Genomic DNA, 27974 nt, shown 5'->3' with positions numbered 1-27974 from the left:
ATGCAAGTCTATGGGTGTCTATGCGAGCCTATGGGTGTCTATGCGAGTCTATGGGTGTCTATGCGAGCCTATGGGTGTCTATGCGAGCCTATGGGTGTCTATGCGAGCCTATGGGTGTCTATGCGAGTCTATGGGTGTCTATGCAAGTCTATGGGTGTCTATGCAAGTCTATGGTTGTTTATGCGAGCCTATGGGGCTCCATGCAAGCCTATGGGTGTCTATGCAATTCTATGGGTGTCTATGCGAGCCTATGGGTGTCTATGCAAATCTATGGGTGTCTATGCGAGCCTATGGGTGTCTATGTGAGCCTATGGGTGTCTACGCGAGCCTATGGGTGTCTATGCAAGTCTATGGGTGTCTATGGGTGTCTACGTGAGCCTATGGGTGTCTACGTGAGCCTATGGGTGTCTACGCGAGCCCGTGTGATGCTATGGGTTGGTGCCCACTCTTTTGAGCCCCTACGTCCCCCACACCCTCTGGAACTCCCTCCCCCCACCCGCCCCCCCCAAGACAACCCCCACCCGGAGCGTTTCCCCTTTCTGCTTTCAAGTCGCTCCTAGAAAGCAACAGTCACTTTAAAGCACCCCCCCCCCCCAACCCCCAGTCCCCCTCCCCCCTTTTGTTTTCTCTCTCTCCCTCTCTCTCTCTCGCTCTCTCTCATTATCAAAGCCACCAAACCCACGGTAGGAGAGTCCGGGGGAAACGCGGCCGAGGTGTGCGGCTGCAGGGCCGCGGCAGCTGCAGGCGACTTCGTCTCCAGCTGCTCAAGGCAAAAGCCGAGTGAAGCGGCTGTGGTTCTGCCCGGGGGACGAAGCGGAAGTCGTTGTGGTGGCCCCAATAAAAAAAATAACGGCATCTTTATTCAACATTATTTTTTATATATATGTATATATACACACAAACACACACACACATTTTTTTTCCCGATACTGCTGCGGAGGCAGTGGTGCACAATTAACAAACTAAAAAAAATATATATAAGGTTGACGTTTCTGGCAATGGTCCCGATTCATGTCGTGCTACGTTAAGGGCAGTGTGTTTCTGGCGAATGTGTTGACCGTCAACATTCTCGATCGGTTTCAGACTCGCACGGCCGGCTACGTACGGCGCGAAAGAAGTTCACCGTGGGCACGTACGTACACCGCTTCTTGCATTTCTTTGATCTGAAATGTGTAAGGCCTAGAACACAAACCACGAGCCCGTCTGCCTGCCAAGGACGTTTAGGAATAACTACGGGAGCACTAGTGAGCGCGCGTCGCCAGCCGTTGACAACCGCTTACCTTTCTTCACTTTCTTTTGTAACTTCATGGTGTCGAGGGACTTCTTTTTAATTTCTTGTCTCACCCTCTTGAAATCTACCGCGGGGGAGATGCGACATTAGTGAGAACGTTCAATCGGCCCGTTCGCCTCGCCACGCGACGCACAACGCTGCCGTTGATTCTGAGCGAGCGAGGGCCAAGCCACAGCTAGGCCCACGGAGTGGCCAAATATTCAAACGTCCAAGTAGAGTTCAAGACACACTGTACACAGTTGTTTCAAATATATACGTGCAAAATGTTTACATTTAAATCTCGCTCAGTCGACGCGTTTTTTTTTTTTCAAAAGCATTCACGTTCGTTAAATTCGGCTCACACACCACGCCGGTGATCAAACTCTGACCAATATGAGCCGCCGATAATATCTCTCTTTGGCACCTTTCGCATGATCTTTGTCCAGCTGATTGGTGGATTTTTTCCAGTCCTCAAGTCGTTCTTGCAAGGGGTTGATCAGACTGTCGAGCAATGCCCTGAAGAGAGAAGGTGCACACGGCTGGGTTAATTGAGAGGTGCAGCTTTTAGCGTTGACTGGCAATTGTGAACCGGGCGGTGGGGGTGGCTACGCACGTGGCCTTTGATCCTGCACCAAGGGTTGGTGGATCACCGCACACACATGTTGCAAAACTCCCTTCCCGTGGACGTCGAGGTGCCACAACCCTCAGCTCGCCAGGAAAGGGCGGTACGGCAAACGTGGACTCCCACCTGCTCCGTCTCTACGGGATAGAGCGTTGCCCCTCGCACGTATCGCTCTTCTTCTGTTGCTCCGGTTTCCTCCCACATTAAGCACTCATTCATTGGCTGAAGTCATCTTCATACGAAGGGGTACTGCAGAGCTTGGCCTGACCGTCTGCCTTTCCCATCCGTCCGCGGTTCCTCCTCGCGCCTCTGAGTCGTCCCTCTCTCCGAGAGCGAGCGAGCACCGTGCGGCGGTGGCGACGCATCACGATTTGAAATTTAACTCAAACACGTCTGCGTCGAGCAGTCCGGATGGACAGGCTGCGCACGCGGTTCGTTACAAATGCTTTGCCTTCCACTCCAATAAAGAAAAAAAAACTACGATTGCGTCAGTCACTGCTGATTGATCTACCTAAACGAACTGTGGTAGAGCATTATAATATACTGCGAGCAGTACAGAGGCAGGGAGGGGGGGAGGGGTTAAAAAAAAATGTCCCAATTTCCTCGCAAGGAGATGGAACCGAACCAGAGACCCTCTGGATCGCAAAGTCCAGTGGTTCGTGTGGCAGCTCCCTTCGTTTCTCGGTTGGTTAAAAAGGTAAAAAAAAACCGGCACGCTTATTGCTGTACATTTATGTGTTTTTGTAGTGCACAATGGTGCACTTACCAGCATCCGTCTACTCTCCCTGCATTCTCTGTCTCTCTTCCTAATAACACCACTGGAAAGATGCAGGAGGAGCCCCAATCTTCCATCACCACCATTAACTCAGCTTCATGTGAAAGCCTCACACTAAGGCCTCTCTGTGTTCAGCCTCAATGCCTGAAGCTTGCCAAAAGCTGCAAGAAAAAAAAAGTACAGTCCTTTGTGTCGATCCACTAGCTGGGATGAAAGTCGCCCCTCACACCGTCGCCGGATCGTCGAAGTCTGCTTGACCATACTTCACCACGCTGGTTCAGTGCGGATTGGTGAATGGGCGAGGGCCCAGAGGAGCGGTTGATGATGTTAGCTGCGGCCGCGAATGGAAATCTGCGAGCCGTGTGTCTCGGACCGTGGCACATGACCCACCGCGTCGCCGCTCCACTGCCCTAAGAGCCGTGAGCGCTCCGGCAAAAATTCTCAGCGTATGCACGAGGCATGTCTCCCAGGTGACGAATGACTCGTTGTTTTTTTTTTGTGTGTCGTGCTCCGAGTCGAGATTTTTTTTTAAAAAGAAGGGGGTGGTGTTTAAAAACAAAAAAATCTTGTTAAATGAAGGAAAGAGCTAAAAATATAATGACCGTGAGAAATCGAGCTGATTGTTTCGGTAGCAGCTGAGTGTGTGCTGCCGAGGGCATGTTAAGCCAATTTCATCGCGCTATCTATTGTGATAGCCAGGTCGCTTCTAAGAAGCTAATAAAAGCTCAGTGGGCTTCACCTGGTGAATTTTAAATAGTTTGTAGTCTACTAACTGTACTACCCGGCTTCGCCCGGGACTTGGATCCACCACGCCCAGCCGCCTTTGTCTCCCCAGTGGCGATGTTCACACAGCAGAGCAATTACTCGTTTGGTGGCTGAGTCGACCTAGGGGAGGCCCAGGACCGGTTAAAATAATCGTCACCGGTGGTGGCCGTGAGCGGGAATCGAACTCGGGTCGCCGGGGTTCGTAGCGCAGCGTAGGGCTGACCGCTACACTACAATGCGTTACGCTTCCACGTGCGAGGGTCACGTGACAGATTGACGTCACAGTTCACTTGCCGTGCAAAAAAGATATGCATTATTGAGCTCCCCCCCCCCCCACCCAAAAAAAAACAAAAGTGGATTTTAAGAATGTTTGCATGGTGTACAGTCTGGAAAGTACCTTTTATATATATGGAGATAACCATCTGAGCGCACCTTCCGATATCATTTTAAAAAATTTCGGCTTGTATTTTTTTTGCGTGATTTGCTTACCTCTCCTATACTTTGCAATCCCGTCGTGTTTTCGTATCGTTTGTCGTTGTAAAGTTCTGAACTCCGTGCCCCTAATGGACATCTGTGACAAAAAGAGCTTCATAGCTCATTGCATTCCTCCTCCAGTACAAAAAAAAACACATTCTGATTCCGACGATTGCTTCACAGCACCAAAACACGGGCCTGAGGTCAGCTGATGTCCCTTGGCGGAGTGGAGTCGTTCGTTTGGCATTGTGCTCGATGCACATTTGAACTTGGGTTTTTATCATGATCATTGAACAATTTGACATTAGATGGATCCTATAATTACTAAACACCGATGATATCTAATTATACCTTGGCCAATATAACCGACTGCACTTACATTCAAACGTAAATGCCGCTGTGTAGAAAGGAGGTGCCCTCCCTCCCCATCAGCTGAGGGTGCCATCTCTTCACCCTCATTCTATTTTGTCTTGAACGGCGGTGATTATTTTTGGCATGCGGAAATGCTCACGTGTATAAGTGCTTTGTGATTCTTTTTTTTTGCATCAATGGCGCTGTATTAACAAAACATCAATTCATATCTATGGGACCTTTTTTTGCCAGCATCAAAATGATGCATTTTTTTTGGGAAAAGGCTGTACCCTCTCTGAAAATATAACAGGGGGTGTTAAGATGTTCAAACACCGAAATAGATATACCTATAGCAAGGCATCGAGTCTGCATTAACCACACATGCTTGTGGCAAAACATGCAAACAGACATGCTCTGATAATATCGCTTTAAATGGACATTTACACAAAGGCTTTCATAATCAGGTATGCATGTGATCATTATGTTCCGATATGAAAAATAATAGGGTTTTACCCTTTCTGGCGTATAAAACAGGTCTTAAGATGTTCAAACACCCAAACAGATACCTTTTGCAGAAAGGGTAAAACATATTCTTATTTTTCATACATTGATACTGGCAAAAAAAAGGTATCCCATGATTTTGTAGCTGCTCACTCCGAGCAATAAGTGCTCTGATAGTGGCATCGTCTTTGTGCTGTTCACCTTTTGGCGTTCTCTGGTCTGACACTGGTGAGACTAGGCCCTAACAGCTGTCTCTGGAGTAGGCCAATCAGTTTCAAAGACAATGCCATATATTGTCAGAGCGTGTTTGTTTGCATGTTCACCACAAGTACGTAATGCAGTTACTTGATTCCTTGCAAAAGGTATCTATTTGTGTTTGAACATCTTAACACCTCCTGTTTTCATTACCAAAAAGGCTAAAACCTATTCTTATGTTTAATACTCTGATACTGCCAAAATAAAACCAAACAGAAGCTGCCATTAAATATGTGGCGACAACGGAGCTCTCTAAAAAATAAAATAAAAATGTAAACTTACACGGAGAACTGGCGAAGCTTGAATTCGATGCTTTTGTGCCTCATGCACATCCGGGTGAACGCCGAGCCGATCTCCCGCGTTGCCCCTGAAACAGAGAAGAGCCCGCACGAACAGTTGGAGGCATTGTGTCACCCGAACACCGCGATTCTTAGAGACCACGGGTCAAGTTCGAACGCAAACACGAACGCGTAAGCGAGGGCTCACTGAATCCATTACTTCGACCAAAGCTGCGTGTCGAAATCCAGAAACGGTGCCGGTGTAGATCCTTGGCCCATCTAGTCAACAGAAGGTTAACGTAATCTGAAGCGTACAAGAATACCCCTCTCGTATGGAAGCATGCCAAGGTTAATAATGTTGAAGCTTTACCGCATAATGTGAAACCCAACAGGGGGCGCGTGCAATAGTACACACACGCGCGCGCACGCACACCGCCAGTAGATCCAATTATCAGCCGTTAAGGAAGTGTCAAACTTGCAGCCTTTTTAAATGTCATGCCCGCTGTGCCCAACTACTGTTAAAGTGTCTCGTACAAACTATCTCCCACTTGAGACGCATTTTCTGACACACAAGGTGTATGCGCTGCTGTGCGAGAGTGGTTGCAACGAACACTCCGCTGTCACGGTGTCCCCACGTGACTCCACTGTCTCAGTGTCCCCACGTGACTCCACTGTCTCAGTGTCCCCACGTCACTCTGTTGTCTCAGTGTCCCCACGTCACTCCGCTGTCTCAGTGTCCCCACGTCACTCCACTGTTTCAGTGTCCCCACGTCACTCCGCTGTCTCGGTGTCCCCACGTGACTCCACTGTCTCAGTGTCCCCACGTCACTCCGCTGTCTCGGTGTCCCCACGTCACTCCGCTGTCTCAGTGTCCCCACGTCACTCCACTGTCTCAGTGTCCCCACGTCACTCCGCTGTCTCAGTGTCCCCACGTCACTCCGCTGTCACGGTGTCCCCACGTCACTCCACTGTCTCAGTGTCCCCACGTGACTCCGCTGTCTCAATGTCCCCACGTCACTCTGTTGTCTCAGTGTCCCCACGTCACTCTGCTGTCTCAGTGTCCCCACGTCACTCCGCTGTCTCAGTGTCCCCACGTCACTCCGCTGTCACGGTGTCCCCACGTGACTCCACTGTCTCAGTGTCCCCACGTCACTCCGCTGTCTCAGTGTCCCCACGTCACTCCACTGTTTCAGTGTCTCCACGTCACTCCGCTGTCTCGGTGTCCCCACGTCACTCCACTGTTTCAGTGTCTCCACGTCACTCCGCTGTCTCAGTGTCCCCACGTCACTCCACTGTTTCAGTGTCCCCACGTCACTCCGCTGTCTCAGTGTCCCCACGTCACTCCACTGTTTCAGTGTCCCCACGTCACTCCGCTGTCTCAGTGTCCCCACGTCACTCCGCTGTCACGGTGTCCCCATGTCACTCCGCTGTCACGGTGTCCCCACGTCACTCCGCTGTCTCAGTGTCCCCACGTCACTCCGCTGTCTCGGTGTCCCCACGTGACTCCACTGTCTCAGTGTCCCCACGTGTCTCCGCTGTCTCAGTGTCCCCACGTCACTCCGCTGTCTCAGTGTCCCCACGTCACTCCGCTGTCTCGGTGTCCCCACGTCACTCCGCTGTCTCAGTGTCCCCACGTCACTCCGCTGTCACGGTGTCCCCACGTCACTCCGCTGTCACGGTGTCCCCATGTCACTCCGCTGTCACGGTGTCCCCATATCACTCCGCTGTCTCAGTGTCTCCACATCACTCCGCTGTCTCAGTGTCCCCACGTCACTCCGCTGTCTCAGTGTCCCCACGTCACTCCACTGTTTCAGTGTCCCCACGTCACTCTGTTGTCTCAGTGTCCCCACGTCACTCCGCTGTCTCAGTGTCCCCACGTCACTCCACTGTTTCAGTGTCCCCACGTCACTCTGTTGTCTCAGTGTCTCCACGTCACTCCGCTGTCTCAGTGTCCCCACGTCACTCCACTGTCTCAGTGTCCCCACGTCACTCCGCTGTCTCAGTGTCCCCACGTCACTCCGCTGTCACGGTGTCCCCATGTCACTCCACTGTTTCAGTGTCCCCACGTCACTCCGCTGTCTCGGTGTCCCCACGTCACTCCGCTGTCTCAGTGTCCCCACGTCACTCCGCTGTCTCAGTGTCCCCACGTCACTCCACTGTTTCAGTGTCCCCACGTCACTCTGTTGTCTCAGTGTCCCCACGTCACTCTGTTGTCTCAGTGTCTCCACGTGACTCTGCATGCCACGTCAAGGACGCACTGTGATGTGAGGTGACCCACGAGTGCTTCGCCCATGAAGAGATTTCCGTGCGGAGAGCTGAATATCGAACGCTCGTGAAGTGACGACCCCCCCACCCAACCCCCCAGCAAGAAGTTAAAAGGGAATAGGCAGAAATTGCTGCGAGTTTCAAACAACGAACAATAAAATACCAAAACATCAGCGGTTCCTGAAGAACTGCATTGTGGTCCCCTTGCCCGTAAGGTCACCGTCAAAATAAATTTGAGCAAACGTGACCTGGACTGACAGGGCAGCAGCAGCAGTGAAACGGAGACAAACTGTGGACCGGTTTTCGCTCCATTGTTGGGACGCATCAGTAGAGCGGATATCCAACGCTCACCGTAACCGCCGTGCCGCTGCCTTTCCAGTTCCCACTGCGAGCGTCGTTCTCACAGTGCCCTGTGCACACATTGCGGAGTGGTGTGACCCACTGGGAAGCGCCATCTCCTCACCAAATATTGCCTTGAGGCAATATTGACGTGGGCCTCGGCACAATGACTTGTAGGCTTTGCAAGTCACCCAAGGCACCCAAGCCAAATGAAAAAAATATTTATGCATGCTGGAGGAATCCGATGAGCTATAAAGCTCTTTTCCACAGATGTCCAGTAAAGGCGGGTAAGAACGTCACAACGACAAACAGTACAAAAACACGAGAGTAGTGCAAGAAAAGTAAACAAATCACCCAAAAACATACAAATAAAAATAAACCATCCCCATCCTACCAGGCAAAGCCCACTGAGGTATTAACTTATTTTTTTAGAAGCAACCTGGCCACAAATGATAGCTCAACAAAGTAGCACATCAAGTGGAAATGTATCGCAGCCAAATACTCTAAACGCGTGATGTTGATTCTAAATGTGGAGGGAAAAACCGGAGGACCCGGAGAAAAATCCACGCGGCCAGAGCGAGAGAGACACGCAAACTACAAATATACAGCAGGCGTCAGGGCCGGGATCGTTTCCACGACCTCCTGCATAGCAGGCGAAGTAGTCAACATCTCTCCACCGCGACGCCCAAGATCTGTTACCAGTAATTAAAAGCCAGATTACTCAGACGTCCGCTTAATGCGGCGTTACCCGTTGAGACACCATCGATCGACACCCACACACAGGTCAACCACTCAGCCGCGGCGTTAACCGTCGGTCGGGCCGGGAGCTTCTCACTTCGAACGGAGCCTCTTTGGCACGGATCCGTCACCGTACAGACGACTGCTGTGTACGTCCAACGGCAGCATCGCGTTCTCCCATGCGGCAGAAGCTTGCCACGTTGGGTGGGTGGTGGTGGGGGGGGAGATCGTGCCGAAGCTTGCTGAGTGTTCAAGACTTCACTACATCCTCGAATGGTTTGCACGCGGACATGAGCGACAACTGCTCTGTCCTCCGAGCAAGATAGAGACCAGGGTTACAGCTCGATTCACAAATCCGTGCATGCACGTATGCACGCTGAACTTCTATCGCACCGTACGTAGCCAACCGTGCTAATCGGAGGTGCGGGAAGGGGGGGGGGGACAATAAACAAAAAAAGGAGTTGTAAAGAGATGAGTTTCCAATCGAGATTTTTAAAGTGCAAAGCTCCAGCGGCTGTCTAATACGATGCGAGCCATGTTTTGGGAATTTGATTCAGATCGCTGGGTTCACAGCGCTGCATTCTTACCACTCTGCCATAGCCCGAGTATAAAACTATTTTTTCAAATAATCTTCCCGACAAATCATCCTTTCGGTGGGACCTCCCCTGTATGGTTTGGGGCAGTGAGCCCGTCCCCCATCTTTCTATATATCCCCCCGTCCCATGCGTTTCATAACTGGTTTGGCTTACGTTGACGGCGCGTGTACAGTACACGCACGTCACAATGCGGTGTAGCGGGCCCGCCGCACTGCCTCGATAGAAATATTTTAAAAATAATATTTTGACAAAAATTATTCCCGAAAACCCAATTGTTTCGCTTCCTTGAGGCCTCCTCGTTAACCGAGGGCCGCACCATCAGCGGGGAAGGGACCCCCGGCCAAAGCCCTTAAACATTAAGGGGATCAACCGCCTCGTCATTGCGCCTGTGCCGGGCTCAGGGTTAACTATGTAAAACCCCGTGAAAGATCAAAACGCTCAATAAAATGCGGGGGGGGGGGGGGTGGGGGGGAGTCGGGAGGCCCCCCCCCCCCGCCACGCGATTCGACTGCCGTTTGTCCAAAACGAGGGCTTTCGCCGCGAGCGTTCCGGGAAACTGCTCGCCGCCATCGTCGTTTTTGGAAATATCGCCCAGGCTGTTGGCACGAGCTTCCTTTTAAACAGCCAGGGCGGAGAGCATTTGAGAGATGACTTCTCCTTTGCAAGGGATACGAACGAAAAAAAAGTACAAATCTCAGTTATGAACCTGTGCATATATATTCGCCAGAAAGAAGCTAGCGATGACTGCGAGTTATGCATTATTAGAATTTTGCGTAGAAATAAGGACCCCCCCCCCCCCCCCCCGTAGCGTAACATCTCGTGGTGGCGAGATGTTGACTACCTCGCCTGCTATGCAGGAGGTCGTGGAAACGATCCCGACCCTGACGCCTGCTGTATATTTGGAGTTTGCGTGTCTCTCTCCTTGTGGTCGTGTGGATTTTTCTCCGGGTCCTCCGGTTTCTCCCTCCACATTAAGAATCATGTGTTTAAGAGCATTTGGCTGCAATACATTTTCACATGATGGGCAACTTTATTGGGCTATTATTTGTGGCCAGGTCACTTCTGAAAAAGAGCTACATAGCTCGGTGGGCCTTACCTGGTAAAATAAAAATAAAAAGTTTTAGTAAAGAGAGGATCCCTGCCAGTAAGACTGGCAGATCACCAGCATTGATTCAAGGAAGCCTGACTGAACATCAGGGCCGATGAGACACGGAATGTCAAAACTGGTCCAGAGGTTTGCTTGTATTGATATCAAAGCCGCTGAAACGAATCACTCCGGGAAGGCTGTGCGGCTGATGGGTTGTGTTAGAAACACCTTTAATTTTGATTTAAAGCTTTTGTTACTGCATTGATTCATATTCTCGGTTGTTTCGGAAAAGTACACGTAGAAGGGAAACAATAAAATAATAAAAATATAAAACAATAAAAATTCTCACGACGTTTCGACTGAAACACAAGCAATCATCATCTTGTTGTGGTTTTCACACCTGATGATGATTGCTTGTGTTGCAGTCGAAACGTCGTGAGAATTTTTATTGCTTTATATTTTTATTATTTCATTGTTTCCCTTCTACGTGACTTTACCGAAAGAACCAGAATACCTTTAATTTTATTACGTGGATAGAGAGATCTATGCGAAGGAGGCATACTGTTTATTTTCTCAGTTATAAGCCCGTTGTAAACGTCAAACACATTACGTGCTGTGGTGCATTATGGGTACACCCCTACACATACAGAACTCTGTTCTGCGTCTCCGCATGTGAATACAATGGTCTGGAAAGCCAATGGGCCCATGTAAGAACAAATGATGTCGAAACTTTCCAGACAAAAAAAGTAGTTTAAGTAATTTCTTAGTTTTCACTCATAATGCTCCACAAAAAAACGCATCACGAGTTTGTACAAAATATATATTTACTTTTTGCATTCAAAACGGTCCAAACTTTTAGGTGCAGCGCTCTTACCAAAAACATGGCATCTGGTAACCCAACAGCATTTGTTTGACAAGCCCGACTGATGATAAAGCCCAGCACATCGAAACCGGCCCGGATTGTTCTTGCTGGCTAACATTGATCTCGAGAACCAAAAAGAATTTCGCTTCTTTACTTGTTTAATAAAAAAAAAAGTGGAAACTTCAACTCAAGCAGCGACATCTCCCAGTGACCGCAAATAAAGTTCTGAATGTCGGGAAAAGTCACGTGACCCCGCCCTCTCCCGCGTGGCCAGCATCCACGGTCTTCAGAGGGATCGATACGCTCGAAACGTTCACGTTGCTCCTTACTAGGCAAGGGAGCAGCTGCAGTCACAGCGAGTGCTCCTCAATGCCGCGCTATGAAGGTTGCGCTGAAAACCCTCCGGGGTTTGCACCTCCTCCTCGGCGGACGACGCTTTTGTGCGTGCGTACGTACGTACGCACGTGGTCAACCGTGCCAATCGGTGAAGTGGCCCAACTAGGACCTCGGGTTTTGTTAGCATCTCGGGAATCCGTGTGTTTTTTTTCGCCAGGTCAACGGCGTCGAGGCTCGTTGCCGTACACGGAGGTTGAAAAGTAACAAAAACACATATGAGTGGGTATGAAGTTTAATTTGAAGCTTTCGTGACTCGACTGCAGGAATCCATACACTTTGGTTCTTTCGGTAAAGTCACGTAGGTATAAAATAAAAATAAAAACAAATCACGACGTTTCGATTGCAACACAAGCAATCATCATCAGGTGGGAAAACCACAGCAGGAAAACATTTTTCTGGTTTTCCCACCTGATGATGATGATTGCTTGCGTTGCAATCGAAACGTCGCGATTTGTTTTTATTTTATTTCTAACGACGTGACTTTACCGAAAGAACCAAAGAGTATGAGTAGTGGGCATGAAGTGTGGTGTGAGCAAGTTCCAGTCGGAATGCAGAAGTTGACAGGTCGCACACCCAACAATAACGACGGCGACGACCGCGGCCTGGATGTTGTGGACAGGCCTTAATGAAATGTTGACTCTGCACACAGTCGCACTAAGGTCACGCTGAACGAAGCAGCTCCCTCTGGTTTGACCTCGGCCCATTACTTCACGCCTCCGATCAGCACGGTTGCCTACGTACGGTGGTGCGAAAGAAGTTAAAAAAAATAGTATACACGTAAATACTCCCACCTACACATACCTGTCGACCCATATCGTTTACCCGTGTTCTTGTACATGGAAATTGAGTTTAAAAATGTGTTTTGTTCATTTGTTTGTGTTTCTCCCTTGTGATGGTACTTTGATGAACGTTGAGATTTATAACGGGCACGGGGTGACCAATAAGTGTCTGATTTGGTCTGTAATAAGGTAGGGCACTGATAAGGGGTTGACAGGTATGGCTAGGAAAGAATGTTAAACAGAGTACACACGTACAGGTATGTTCTATGTACCGTTTCTGTAGCAATTCTGTCGAAAGGCGTTTGCTTCACACAGCAGAGAGTTGTCACTCTTCCGGTGTATTTTTTTATTTTTTTACCCAGGTCTCACGTGCAGGAGAGTCAAACCCATCTCAATGGGCCACTGCCCGGTTACGAAAGCTTCATATTCCTACCTGGTTATATTCCAACCTGGTCACCTGGTTACCATCGAACGTAAACAATTTTGGTTCCGAGCTGAAGTGCTCTATCACAGTTGTGGGGGGGGGGGGGCGCGAGCAACCGTTTGTCAGACACGGATATCAGATGACCGACGTCAAAAAATGCCCCCCCCCCCGCCCCCCTTGAAACGGTTGAGGCACTGTAGGAGCGGTTGAATGATGCTTCAAGCGGGGATGAACGATGCTCAGTTTCTTTCAAGTTTCATTTATTCGGTATAGCCCTGTGAGCCGTTCGGCTCTTGAATCGGGTGCAACCGCAACAAACAAAAAACATGAACAAGAAAACATCTTGAAGTGACTACTGTACGCGCAAACAGAAAAATCCAGGAGAAAACAGCAAAGTCTTCCAGAAAAAGCACACAGCGTATTAACGCTGTGTGCTTAAATCCAAGTGGGATGGAAAGTCAAACAATAACAACCATAAGACAATTTAGATTACATTTACCAGTCTAACTCTGTGTACTACAACAAACAAACATGGCTAAACCAAAACGTTTTCAAAATCACCAAAATAAAGCGATAAAAGCAATGTAACAGTGGTCATAGGAACTGTGACTGAAATTTTACAACAAACGATATGCACATAACATGTACTACCAAACTTCGCAGCCATACATGGCTGAATGAGTCACTCCATAACAACGATGCTATAGTCGCCTGGTGGTTGCCGAAGTTCTGGAATTGGCGTTTGTTTCGTCCATCGCGAAGTCTCGATCAGACTGGCATCGTCGGTTTGGTCCGCAATTACGTTTTGGGCGATACAATCCCGAGGATATATTTTGTTAAATTGCACACGGGCAGCCTATAGAGGCTGACAAAAGACAAAGATCCCACGTATAGACTTAACAGGCTGTTGGGGCAAGTGCTGTTAGCGAGCACCTATGAAGACCAGCAGGGCACACGAAGGGGTGGGTGGCCAGCACGACGCCCGGCCGCCTTTGTCTCCCTAGTGGTAATGATGTTACACACCGCGCCAGATACTCATTTGAGGCTGAGTCGACCTAGGGGAGGCCCAGGACCGGTTCAGATAATCGTCACTGGTGGTGGTGGTCGTGAGCGGGAATCGAACTCAGGTCGCCGGGTTCGTAGTGCAAGCGCGCTAACCGTTACCCCACCACTCCCCACACAGAGGCTCACACGCACACACAAGACGCAAACACTGTGCAAAGCAATGGGCGGCTTCGTTATCCAGTAAAGAGTGACCTTAGTGTCACTGTGTGCGGAGTCAACATTCCATTAAGGCTTGTCCACACATCCAGGCCTTCGTTGTTGCTGTTGTTGGGTCTGCGACCTGCCAGCTTCTGCATTCCGGCTGGAATTTGCTTACACTGCATCAACACCAAACTTCATGCCCACTCATTATTATTTTACGTTGCAATGTCCGTATATAGCATGAGCCTTGAAGCTGTTTGCATTGCCTTTGGACCAAATACGATATCTACAAACACAAGATAATTGAGTTTGACACAGGTGCCCAAATTGGTCGGTCGACTTCGCGATTTTACGATTCTAAATAAGTTTAACGTGCTTCCAAACGAAAAACGACATCGAAACGATGTCCTGTTTTACACATGCTGGTGCTTATTTTGGTGTGCAATTCTAAAAATGTTGATATGTTAGGCATGATTGTGTCATGTATTAGGTACGGTTTTGTCGATAAAATTCACAATTTCAACTCGTAACGTGCACAGTATACGCGCGCGCGAGAGAGAGAATGACTCGGAGGTACGAGGAACCACAGACAACAGTAGTTTAAACTCTGCGGTCCCCTACGTATCAAGATGTTTTCAGCCAATTTACGAGTGTTTACACGTGGGTGAAAACTGGAGCAGACGAACAACATGTCAACTGCGAAGCCCCGTTCGCATGTAGAGTACGTATGTAGAGTACGTACATAGAGTACGTACATAGAGTACGTACGTACATAGAGTACGTACATAAAGTACGTACATAGAGTACGTATGTACAGTATGTCGAAACTTCTTCAGCACCGTGCGGCACGTAGCCAACCACGCCTGATTCATCCCCGCTGGTCTCCAGATAACATCCTGCAACAGTGATAACGGTGAAACGCCGTACGGACGAATCCGCCACAGGTGAACGTCACGCACTTTGTACCGCGTGCACACTGAACACGGGCACCACACACACACACCCCGAGGTACGCAACACCACAGTAGGTAAGAGGCCCTGATGTTCAGCATTGAGCATGTGACAACTGACCCACCAACCACAGTGATTTCAGGGTCATGGTTCGATACAGGCACTCCTCTATTTACGAACGGGTTACGTTGCAGAGGTCTGTTCGTAAGTCAATTTGTTCGTAAGTCCAACTTTACTCCTGTCGATTCCAAACGTGTTGTACGGCATGTACACTCAACACGGGGAATTGGTTTTAAAAGTTGTATCATCTCCTGCAGATGTAAATGCTAATGGTTCTTCATGTTCTGCAGATGTAGATGCCACTGGTTCTTCGTGTTCTGCAGATGTAGATGCCACTGGTTCTTCATGTTCTGCAGATGTAGATGCCACTGGTTTTTCATGTTCTGCAGATGTAGATGCCACTGGTTCTTCATGTTCTGTAGATGTAGATGCCACTGGTTCTTCACGTTCTACAGATGTAGATGCCATTGGTTCTTCACGTTCTGCAGATGTAGATGCCACTGGTTCTTCACGTTCTGCAGATGTAGATGCCACTGGTTCTTCATGTTCTGTAGATGTAGATGCCACTGGTTCTTCACGTTCTACAGATGTAGATGCCAGTCGTTCTTCACGTTCTGCAGATGCAGATGCCACTGGTTCTTCATGTTCTGTAGATGTAGATGCCACTGGTTCTTCACGTTCTACAGATGTAGATGCCATTGGTTCTTCACGTTCTACAGATGTAGATGCCACTGGTTCTTCATGTTCTGTTGATGTAGATGCCACTGGTTCTTCATGTTCTGCAGATGTAGATGCCACTGGTTCTTCATGTTCTGCAGATGTAGATGCCACTGGTTCTTCATGTTCTGCAGATGTAGATGCCACTGGTTCTTCATGTTCTGCAGATGTAGATGCCACTGGTTCTTCATGTTCTGCAGATGTAGATGCCACTGGTTCTTCATGTTCTGCAGATGTAGATGCCACTGGTTCTTCATGTTCTGCAGATGTAGATTCCACTGGTTCTTCATGTTCTGCAGATGTAGATGCCACTGGTTCTTCATGTTCTGCAGATGTAGATGCCACTGGTTCTTCATGTTCTGTAGATGTAGATGCCACTGGTTCTTCATGTTCTGTAGATGTAGATGCCACTGGTTCTTCATGTTCTGCAGATGTAGATGCCACTGGTTCTTCATGTTCTGCAGATGTAGATGCCACTGGTTCTTCATGTTCTGCAGATGTAGATGCCACTGGTTCTTCATGTTCTGCAGATGTAGATGCCACTGGTTCTTCATGTTCTGCAGATGTAGATGCCACTGGTTCTTCATGTTCTGTAGATGTAGATGCCACTGGTTCTTCATGTTCTGCAGATGTAGATGCCACTGGTTCTTCATGTTCTGCAGATGTAGATGCCACTGGTTCTTCACGTTCTGCAGATGTAGATGCTAATTCCCTTTAGTGCTCGTGTTTCCTCTCTACTCTCTTGACAAACTCGGTCCGAACAGGCAACTGGACACACGGAGAGGTTTGTTCGTATCTCTGAAAGTTCGCAAGTCGAATGTTCGTAAGTAGAGGAATCCCTGTACAAGATTCAATTATTCTCTCTCTCTCTCTGTGTATCCCCGTCTCGTTCGTATTGTTTCCAGGTTTTTAGTCTCTCTAAATAGCTTTTTGAATTGCTCCATAGGCCCGCCAGCAACATTAGCAAACGATGAGCGTAGATAGCAAATTAATGACCATGTCCAAAACCAATGAGTGTGGTGGAAAGTAAATCTTGTAATCCGTTGCTCCAAGGACAATTTGATATGCGCATCATCGGATGCCACACGTTAAAAATCGATGCAGCAAACCGTTCTCACAAGGCTATCGAGCACGTGTCCACCATAACAGCGTACGATATTTAACGCGCAGGCTTTCGCGACCAATATTATCCGTAATAATTGGCACGTTTTGTTTGCTTGACGAACCTCAGTGATTGGCCGTGTCGGTGGTGTCGGGTTTAACGACGAATTTACATTTACTCGATCTAACCTGAAAGAAAAAAAAAACCTCTATTATGGAGCATGAGATTTGAGTCTATTGTCACCAGAGCCAGGACATTCCTGCCCTCCCCCAAAAAAAAAAACACAAGCACGTGGAGGATCGACGCATCCACCCACAGCAGTGGCAGAGCGGTTTAGCTCATCGCACTGCAAGCGAACGAGCCGCAGTTCGATTCCCAGCCAAGGATACCGGAGGTGGCGTGAGTGGCGACACGTGGAACTGTTCCTCGACGCACCCCCTTCGCCAAGCCGCACTTATCAACGTGGCTAAGGGGTCGTCCATAAATGACGTCACGCGATTTTTGACGATTTTTGACCCCCCCCACCCCGCACCAATCGTCACACGGCGTCACAAAAAGTCAGACCCCCCCCCCTCAAATATGACGTCACAAAGCTCTGCCCACCCCCCCTCCTAAAAAATATATAAAACATGCTTCAAATCGCTTTAAACTGTTGTCATTGTAGTGCGTATTTTATGTGGCGCTGCACTCTGATGTTGTAGGAGAAAATATTTCTTAAAAAGTCTATTTAATTAAGTAGAACGTGATGTCTATATTTATTTAAAGTTGCACGTTTTGATGTGACGTCACATTTCTCAAACCCCCCCCCCATCGTCACAAATGTCTGACCCCCCCCCCCCCCCAGGTGCGTGACGTCATTTATGGACGGTCCTTAAGTTGCGATCAAATAACTCGTCCCACTCCCCCCCAATCAAAAGACGTGCTGTGATGTGGTGGGGTGATGTGGTGCGGTGCAGGGTGGGGTACGTAGATGTTTAAAAAAATAGTATTTATATAATTATCTACAATAATAGTTTTGCATACCCAATGACACAGCCATTTAAAACATTTTGGGCAAAGCACCCTCCCCTCCCCCCCCACTCTGCCCCCCCCCCCCGCGATCCCATTCTTGTCGGGTCATGAAATTAACTTTCAATGTTTTACCATCAGCTTACACAAAGTAGCTGAACTAAACAACAACATGTTTGATTTATTTTCGTTTAAACAAAAAAAACTTGCGAACCGTACTGAGAAGACCGTGCGGACACTCGTCGGCGTGGCCCAACAAAATAAAACGAAACCGACCCAACGGGTTACTTATTTTCAAAAGGTGGAAATAAAGCTTCGGTCGAAAAGGAGTTATCCATGCGCCCTTCGAATCGCTGCCAGGGAATGCGAATGCAGCGGTGCTTCGTCTGGACTCTGGGATCATGTTGAACTGCGAGCACAGGCCTGCCGCTGCTGCTGCTGCGTGAACACAAAGCCGCTCGTTGTTCCGTGCAGGAGCTGTTTTGTGTCGCTCTTTTTTCACCGGCGAGGATTTTAAACTTCGTGCTAGAGCTTGCCGTTTGCACGTTTGTCCGTCGGTCGGGTCAGTCGAGTTTTATTTTTCCGGGTAAAGCCCCCCCCCCCCCCCGTACGATGGGGGCAACAGCGGCTTAGCGAGCGTGCGACATGGGAAGGGAGGGTTTACAGGGGCTGCGTTGAGAGGCTGATGTTGATTGTAGCCAGCACGTTACATGGGGAAGGGGAGGGTTTACAGGGGCTGCGTTGAGAGGCTGATGTTGATTGTAGCCAGCACGTTACATGGGGAAGGGGAGGGTTTACAGGGGCTGCATTGAGAGGCTGATGTTGATTGTAGCCAGCACGTTACATGGGGAAGGGAGGGTTGACAGGGGCTGCGCGTATACAACGCTATGATAACACGTGAAAATTACAAGACGCCACAGGGGTAAGAATAATGAATTAACGTATTGATAAAGCCCATCTTTGCTCCGATCGGTTCGGTGGTAATGTTTGCTGAACACAATTTAGCGAGTTATTCTGCGACAAATAAACGTGACAGTGTACGCGGTGGAACTGCCATCGCGTTTTTTTTTAAATGAAAATTCGTGGCTGCTACTTTGGTAAACGCAAAGAATCAGCAAACATGGGTCCAATGACGCATTTGCTTCAGCGATTCGCATTGATTGTGAAGCTCAGGAGAAGCTCACTGCATGGTGCCGCGGGATAATCTCTGGCCTTCGCGGTGTACGTATGTGCTGTACGTCGAACCTCTTTCGCACCGTACGTAGCCAACCGCGATAATCGGAGGTGCGCGCGCGGGGGAAGGACGACAATGACAAATGGTTCTCGTAGAGTTCCCCGCGACTGGTTGCGCGAAGACGCTTTAAAACCGGTGAAGTTGTGCCAACTCGGGCGGAAAAATCTTCATTTGGCGATGCTGCGTTGGCAGTCGTGCGGAAATAACAAAAACAATTCAACACGTTCGTCAATATTCACCGTGGTCTTAAAAGGCAATATATAATTGGCAACGTTTTAAGCAGTGGCCCTTAAGCATTGCATGCGAGTGCACGTATCAGCTCTGGGCTCGTGGGCTACATGTCCTGCATAATCATGAAACTGGGTTTAATTTATTCGGAGGTGCGCATTGCTTCTTAAGCTCAGGATAAGCTGGCCGAGAATCAATGTCCTTCGTGGCGTACACACAATGGGTTCACGTGACCACTCCGGCCACTCGAGAGGGCCGCTTTCACCGCAAAAAAACGAAGGTATACACGATTCTTCAATCGAATCGCTATCCCCCCCCCACCAACCGCACCCCCCCCCTCGCCTCCCCTTCCCTCCACCCACCCCCCCAATCGTGACAGTCGAACGGATCGTGAAAGGGGGCGAATTGCTCGACCTCTCATCGGTCGGTCGGTCGACCGTTCAATCATTCCGCCGAGCTCCGTAAAAAACAAGCGGGAAGATTCGATGGCCATGGGCCCCGCTCCACCAGCCCCCCCCCCCCGCGTGGGAATGTTGGGGTTGCCAATGGAGACGAGCACCACCCCCAATTGTTGAGTTGAGCAGCAAGACCCCGGCCCCAGACTTCTGCCGTCACCGACCAGGCAACAATTGCCACTGGGGCGGACATCCCTCGCGCACGTGCTAAAAATATATATAATAAAAAAATAATGATACAAAACGCCGATAAGCTCTGCTTAAGCGCAAAGGTTCACCGATAACAGGGAGCCATTCTGCAACGTGGTAAATGATAATAGGAAGAATATATTTTTGTCTTTACCAGGTAAAGCCCACTGAGCTATATAGCCTCTTTTGCAGAAGCGACCTGGCCACAAATGATAGCCCAACGAAGTGGTTTGTCACGTGTCGAATCGCATGTTGATTCTAAATATGAAGGGTTAACACCCGGAGGACCCGGATAAAAATCCACGCGACCACGGCGAGAACACACAAAGACCAAATATACAGGCGTCAGGGTCGGGATCGAACCCACGACCTACTGTATACCAGGCGAGGTAGTTAACATCTCGTGGATAATTCATTCAGAACAGGAGCGTGGATAATTAATGAGCTGAGAATCAGCTTCAGGTTATATACATCACAAACACACGTGACATGGTGTGCTGCAACAACTACTCGTTCTCGAAATGTAATAGCCGAGACACTGCATCCGTACGTCAGTTGAAACCCTATATGTGTGCACAAGTTTCCGTGCGTGAAGTGCAGTTTTTGCATGCGACGTGGTATACGATACAACCGATGCATGGCGTCTTGCTCATGTCAACATGATTTTGAATAATTTTCAGCGGGGTGCACGGTCAGTTTTAAATCGCACGGCATAAACGCATCGGCACCGACGGGACTTGCACTCCAAGCTATTTCGCCTACCGATGAATTGAACGACAGCATGGAGTGTAATCTTAAAGCAAAAACCTTTTTCAACTAAACCTTTCGACAGCCTGCTTGATGCACAATGGAATCCCTCTTTATCTGGGAAGGCAGAGAAGCTAATTTATCATATCGGAAGGTGCGCTCAGATGGTTATAGACCATAAACTATATATTTTTTTATTTTACCAGGTAAGGCCCTCTTTTTCAAAAGCGACCTGGCCACAAACGACAGCTCAACGGAGTGGCTTTTCGAGTGGAAATTTATAGCAGCAGCCAAATACTCTGCACACGTGATGTTGATTCTAAATGGAGGGAAAAACCGGAGGACCCGGAGAAAAATCCGCACGACCACGGCAAGAAAGAACATGCAAACTCCAAATATACAGCAGGCGTCAGGGTCGGGATCGAATCCGCAACCTCCTGCGTACCAACCGAGGGAGTTAACATCCCCGAGTCACCGTGATGATGAGACACGCAAACTCCAAATACACAGCAGGCATCAGGGTCGGGATCGAACCCACGACCTCCTGCGTACCAGGCACGGGAGTTAACATCTCCTAGCCACCGCGGTGCCCTTGACGACCGGCCCACATCCAAACCGCAGCAGCCCCCCAGGTGACCAGCGCACACAGAGCCACGCTCATCTCACGCACGCGCCAACCAACTCGGGAGTTTAACAAGGCCGATGCCTGCTATTAATGCAGGGGTTCATCAGGACACGGTGGACGCTCAACTCGCGCTCATCCCCCCCCCCCCCTCCGCACGTGGTATTTCCACGGCGCCGCGTAGAGCAGTGGCTTCCCCGCTTGTCTGGGACGAGCGGGCCCCACCGTCGAGAACTTGGACTTTTTGTCTCTCAGCCGGCCACGCACCGATGACATCACGCTTCGAAATCGCAACGCCGTTGCCGCAAAGCCGTTCGTTGGAAGAGCAATGACCACAGCGGTTAAACCTGCGCTTCTCTACTGACTAATGTGAGCGGAAACTCGGTGCAATGGGCAGCAGGGACGCGCTCTTTTGTAAATTGACAAATTCGAAGCGTCTGCAGAAATTCCCACGGAGCACTTCCCACGGCCTTGCGGAGCACTTCCCGGTTGTGAGCCCGCATTGTCGTCCACGGCATCACGAGTCACTTGGTCCCCGAGGGTCCGTGCTCCCAAGAGATCCAGTCCCACACACTGCCGGCTGGATGGTCGGTTGCATTAAAACATTTTAGGCAAATATCGTTGATCTTACCTTACGCCGATTTAAATGGCGCTCTAATTAAAAGTGTCTCCACGCTATTGGGTACAGGGAGCGGAGGAGGATCCTGTTCTGGCCGGAGGATCCTACAGTTTGGATGGACATTTTTTTAGTTGTTGATATTCCCCCCCCCCCACACCCTCCATCTGTCACACGAGACAAATGGGCAGGGAGGCGAGTCGAGTGGCCCTCTTGGCCCAAGTGTCAGACGGCTCGAGCAGAGGGAGGGCCCACTCGGCTGTGCTTATCACAAAGCACGCTGCGCTCGTGATAAGCAGAACGCTTAAAAGACCGTGGCATGTTACCCCGCTCAGGAAATATCAGAGTGCAGCTTTCACTGGGACATCTCCTCTCTCGCTCTCTCGAAGATTTACAAGATGAGACGAGAGCTAACCCCTCTATTTCCTTCATGCAAGTAAAATAAAAGCAGGCTTCATCACCTACACTCTGTTACTCATTAAATGCGGGGACCGCCCTGATGGTATGGTCTCTAATAAAGTGCACTTCAGAATCAGAATTGTATTCATACTGGTGGAATCCGATGAGCTATAAAGCTCTTTTTTCACAGATGTCCAGTAGGGGTGGGTCTGAACGTTACAAAAAAAACAATACAACACGATAGGAGTGCAAAGTATAGGAAAAGGATAGCAAATCACTTTTAAAATATACAAATAAAACTAAACTATTCTTATTTTACCAGGTAAAGCCACAACAAATTGCACAGTTCACAGAATCACACTCTGGGATGGATGCCTTATCCATGGTCATGATTTTTAACCGTCACAAGTTAGGATTTTTTTTCGCTCTCCTCCCTCTCAAGTCACATCACGAGCGAATCCTCGGGGCTCCGCAGGCGCCAGCCCAGTAAGCACGGAACGTTGGGCCAACATTCAGCCAACGTTGATCCAACGGTTTCAACCAGACGCCAACGTTGGCTCAACGTTGACCCAACGTTGGCATGCTTCCTGGGAATGCATCTCCGGTTAAACACAAATAAAACTTGAATCAGTTAATAGGAGAGAAGTTTCACTGTCAGATTTTTTTTAATCAGTTAATGGGAGAAAAGTTTCACTGTCAGACTTTTTTTAAAGCATTTCAAACATCCTTTAAACAAAGAACAATAAATAATGACGAAAACTAATACTGTGTTCAATCGTCCACCTCCAACTGACTTCAAAACAGCTGTTCAACAGACCCTGCGCTTCTGCAGGCTGGCATGGGAGGCGGCCAGATAAACAATTATTATAATCGCAAAAATATACACTCCTTTTCCGGAGACGTGATTGCCAAATTATACTTTGTAAAAACAAGTGTTATTCTATCTCAACTTAATCAACGTTCTAATCACGTGACTTTTGTTTTGCTCTCATTCATCTTGGGCCCTACGCTGCATCTTTCTTTAATTATATTCTTAAATAGTTTTTTCCCCCCCGTAATTAGTTTCCACCACTCGCCACGATGACCACGGGCATCGGCAAAATCTGAGATGCTCAAACATTTTTTGGAGAGCCAGTCACGTGCCGCTCTTCTCTAGAGCCAGTCACGTGCCAGTCTCCAGAGCCGGTCACGTGCCGTTCTCCAGAGCCAGTCACGTGCTGTTCTCTAGAGCCAGTCACGTGCCGTTCTCCAGAGCCAGTCACGTGCCACTCTTCTTTGGTGCCGGTCACGTGCCGTTCTCTAGAGCCAGTCACGTGCCGTTCTCCAGAGCCGGTCACGTGCCGTTCTCCAGAGCCAGTCACGTGCTGTTCTCTAGAGCCAGTCACGTGCCGTTCTCCAGAGCCAGTCACGTGCCACTCTTCTTCTGTGCCGGTCACGTGCCGTTCTCTAGAGTCAGTCACGTGCCACTCTTCTCTGGAGCCGGTCACGTGCCGCTCTCTAGAGCCGGTCACGTGCCGCTTTTCTCTAGAGCCGGTTACGTGCCGTTCTCCAAAGCCGGTCACGTGCCGCTCTCCAGAGCCAGTCACGTGCCGCTCTCTAGAGCCAGTCACGTGCCGCTCTCCTCCAGAGCCGGTCACGTGCCGCTTTTCTCTAGAGCCGGTCACGTGCCGCTTTTCTCTAGAGCCGGTCACGTGCCATTCTCCAAAGCCGGTCACGTGCCGCTCTCGAGAGCCAGTCACGTGCCGTCACGTTCTTCGTACACGTTACCGTTGTGTACGACAAAGTTGGGGGATGAAACGCGTTTTGAAGGAGCTTGTTAGGATCGTTCCAGCACGAGACAGCGACGGCTTTGGACGAACTTGATCCAGCAGTGGATATATCATGGCTGACAAGAATGAGGACGACGATGATGATGATAAACTGTACAGTGGTTCTGCAAGATCGTGATTCACTGCACTGGAAATGTTTTCGCACGGCAGCTAAAATAGTGCAATTGATAAAAATGAAAAAAACTACAAAGTTAGGTTTACAACGGTTGATAAGGGACCAAGAGGAGCATGCATTATTCAGACGTTTCATTTATTAATGTAGTCCGTTTGATGAACAAACCAATGAGTAACCATGAGCAGGTGAGAGTGTATCCACCGAGACTCAGTGCTTGCCATGGTCATCACGGAACAGTGTAAAAACACAGACTACAAAGACTGCACACAGATATATTAAAGCGCTATTTATTGGCTTAATTTGCAAATGAATTAAGTAAGAAAATGCAAACCAAATGATATTTTTTGTTGTCAGAAAGAAATCGAGGTTGCAATTAAGACGCGGAATTATAATTACAAAAAAAATCTGAATCTTTAAACTGGAGGAATCCGATGAGCTATAAAGCTCTTTTTCACAGACGACCCGATGCTCTTTTTTTTAAGAGGCCCATGCATTGGGATGTTTGGCCAATCACATTCATTCGTCACGCGATTTTGGACGATTTTCGACCCCGCCCCCCGTCGTCACACGGCGTCACAAAAAGTCAGCCCCCCCCCCCCTCAAATATGACGTCACAAAGCTCTGCCCCCCTGACACAAAAAAATATATAAAACATGATTCAAATCGCTTTAAACTATTGTCATTGTAGCGCGTATTTAATGTGGCGCTGCACTCTGACGTTGTAGGAGAAAACATTTATTAAAAAGTCTATTTAATTAAGTAGAACGCGTTGTCTATATTTATTTAAAGTTGCGCATTTTGCTGTGACGTCACATTTCTCAACCCCCCCTCCCCCCCTTCGTCACAGATCGTCACAAGTACGTTTTATTTGGGGGGGGGGGGCAGAGCTTTGTGACGTCATATTTGAGGGGGGGGTCTTGACTTTTTGTGACGTCGTGTGACGAAGGGGGTGGGGGGTCAAGAATCTTCCAAAATAGCGTGACGTCATTTATGGACGGCCCCTAAGTCAATGCAAGTAACAGTATTATTTTAATAATAATAATAAATAATATACAGCAAACACGTACCTATATATATTTCCACAAAACAAATATGCAATGATCAATACTGTATACTACGTATACAAAGCGTCTTTACTCAGGCGCTTTACAGAGAATTATCTCCGGTACATATGAATGGTAATGCTGAAGATGGAGGTGACCCGTACTGTACACAGTAAACACTCTGGCATGTCTGTACCGTCGCACAAACATCCGTCAACAAACACTGGTGCGTCTGTTAAACTGCGAGCAAGTATTGGGGATGGGCGGCATTGCGGAGGCATGGCCAGACTGCTCAGAACGGTTTTTTTCTAATTCATAGCTCACGGGGGTATACAAAGCAGCGAACGCGAAGGCCGCTTCAGGAGGAACCGACGTTGTTTCACAGCGTCACTTCTACAGCACGCATTTGCACCGCGAGAGAACTACAGCAGTCCTTCGTTTGCAAGGCCCTCGGGCCCCCGGTGGCCTTTAGTCCGGTCCCTTGGCGTGAGATTCCCCCCCCCCCCGGCGATACGCAACACGTGACAACACCCCCTCCAAATCATCATCATCATCGTCGTCGTGCTGCTGCTGTCAGACCCCAACACTGGTGATGTCTCGTGGGCGAAAGTGCCCCCCTCCCCACCCCCGACACCACTGAAAATTAGCAGAGAACGCCTATCTACGCTAAATAGTGTGCTGCGTTTTCCTGAAATGAATTGCCCTACTGCACTGTCGCACACCTGCAGACTTTGTTATTTGTGGTGTAAACCACATCCATTGATTCGCAGCCTTTGAGAGCTGAAGGCATACTCTTTGTTTCTTTCGGTAAAGTCACGTAAGTAAAAATAAAAATAGGGTTAATCTAATTTTGATTTAAAGCTTTCGTGACTGCAGGGATTCATATTCTTGGTTCTTTCGGTAAAGTCACGTGGAAGGGAAACAATAAAATAGTAAAAAATATAAAACAATAAAATTCTCACGACGTTTCGACTGCAACACAAGCAATCATCATCAGGTGTGAAAACCACAGCAAGGAAATTTGCTGTGGTTTTCACACCTGAAAATTTGCTGTGGTTTTCACACCTGATGATGATTGCTTGCGTTGCAGTCGAAACGTCGTGAGAATTTTATTGTTTTATATTTTTATTATTTTACTGTTTCCCTTCTACGTGACTTTACCGAAAGAACCAAGCATATAAATTTAATCAAATCACGACGTTTCGGAGCCACGACTTGCTGTGCTAACTACACCTGATGACGGAGGGTTGTGTTGCCTCCGAAACGTCGTGATTTGATTAACTGTATTTTTATTTTAACTTACGTGCCTTTACCGACAAAAAACCCAAAAGAGTACGGATCATTGCAGTCACGAAAACTTCAAATCTAGCCGAAGGCATTTTCACAGGGCCCCAGCATCCGTGCCTCTCGACGTTGTCAGGGGACGTCACACCCCCAACGTGAAATCCCGCAACCTCAAAATCTCACGTCCACTCGGCAAGCATTCCCCATGGGGCACGGACGTAGTGGTCCTCTGAAGCCAGCAGCTGGAGATCCAACTTATCATTTGTCACTCAATTCATATCCATAGGCAAGCAGAGGAAGACAAACTAAACTATTTCTTTGTTTTCACCGGGTAAGGCTCACTTAGCAATGTAGCTCTTTTTTCAGAAGCAACCTGGCTATCGCAAACGATAAGCCCAACGAAGTGGCTTTTGTTGCGTGGAAGTGTGTAGCAGCCAAAATACTCTCTAAACGCGTGACGTTGATTCTAAATGTGGAGGGGAAAAACCCGGAGGACCCGGAGAAAGATCCACATGACCTGGGGGAGCACACGCAAACTCAAAATATACAGCAGGCGTCAAGGTCTAGATCGAGCCTACAACCTCCTGCATACCGGACGAGGGAGTTAACATATTGTAGATAAGTCATTAACATATCGTGGTACCCAAAAACCTCATAGTTTAAAACACATTTTACATAAGGGGCCATCCATAAATGACGTCACGCGATATTGGACGATTTTTGACCCCCTCCCCCCTCGTCACACGGCGTCACAAAAAGTCAGACCCCCCTCAAATGTGACGTCACAAAGCTCTGCCCCCCCCCCCCCCGAACTATATTTCCATTTTGAAAATAAAACATGCTTCAAATCGCTTTAAACTATTGTCATTGTAGTGCGTATTATTTAATGTGGCGCTGCACTCCGATGTTGTAGGAGGAAACATTTATTAAAAAGTCTATTTAATTAAGCAGAACGTGTTGTCTATATTTATTTAAAGTTGCGCATTTTGATGTGACGTCACATTTCTCACCACCCCCCCCCCTCACATCGTCACAAATGTCTGACCCCTCCCCAACCCTAGGTGCGTGACGTCATTTATGGACGGCCCCTAAGACGTCCATAGAAATGGGCACAACAATGTGCAGTGTTGACAACGGCTTGTCACGTGCCAACTAAACATTTACCTAAAGACTTTTTTTTGGGGGGGGGGGAGGAGGGGGTGTGACTGCGCTATTTCTGTCACTTCGAGCGTGCGTAAACGCCGCTGTTTCCCTTGGCGTTGCGGCCGCCCCTAGTTTGGGGAGTGAGGTCCGTGCTGTGCAGTGCACGCCCCGAGGAGGCCGTCCGTGTCGGGGGAGATGTTTGCTCAGGTGGGGCGGCGGGGAGTCCCGCAGGCTCACGGCAAACATCGC

At 48.7% G+C, this 27974-nt stretch overlaps 1 protein-coding gene across 6 annotated transcripts in view; it reads right to left on the bottom strand.

Moving 5' to 3' along the window:
* LOC116954145 (protein MTSS 2-like) overlaps nt 1-27974 on the bottom strand; it is a 91759-nt gene that overhangs the window by 29560 nt on the left and 34225 nt on the right. For 5 of the 6 annotated variants that reach the window (XM_032974608.2, XM_032974611.2, XM_032974612.2 and 2 more), the window contains exons 4-6: nt 5296-5380; nt 1695-1786; nt 1281-1355 (exon numbers count right to left, since the gene is read on the bottom strand). In XM_032974608.2, coding sequence (XP_032830499.2) covers nt 1281-1355; nt 1695-1786; nt 5296-5380 — 252 coding nt within the window. Of the gene's footprint in view, nt 1-1280; nt 1356-1694; nt 1787-2658; nt 2829-3921; nt 4004-5295; nt 5381-27974 lie in introns of those variants that run through there. The other variant, XM_032974614.2, reaches the window with a different exon arrangement.

The sequence above is a fragment of the Petromyzon marinus genome, chromosome 54 (assembly GCF_048934315.1).
Source record: "Petromyzon marinus isolate PM22_M1 ecotype Great Lakes invasive population chromosome 54, UKy_Petmar_22M1.pri1.0, whole genome shotgun sequence".
NCBI lineage: Eukaryota > Metazoa > Chordata > Hyperoartia > Petromyzontiformes > Petromyzontidae > Petromyzon > Petromyzon marinus.
Note: the sequence above shows the minus strand (reverse complement) of the source record. Positions and strands in the feature narration are given on the sequence as shown.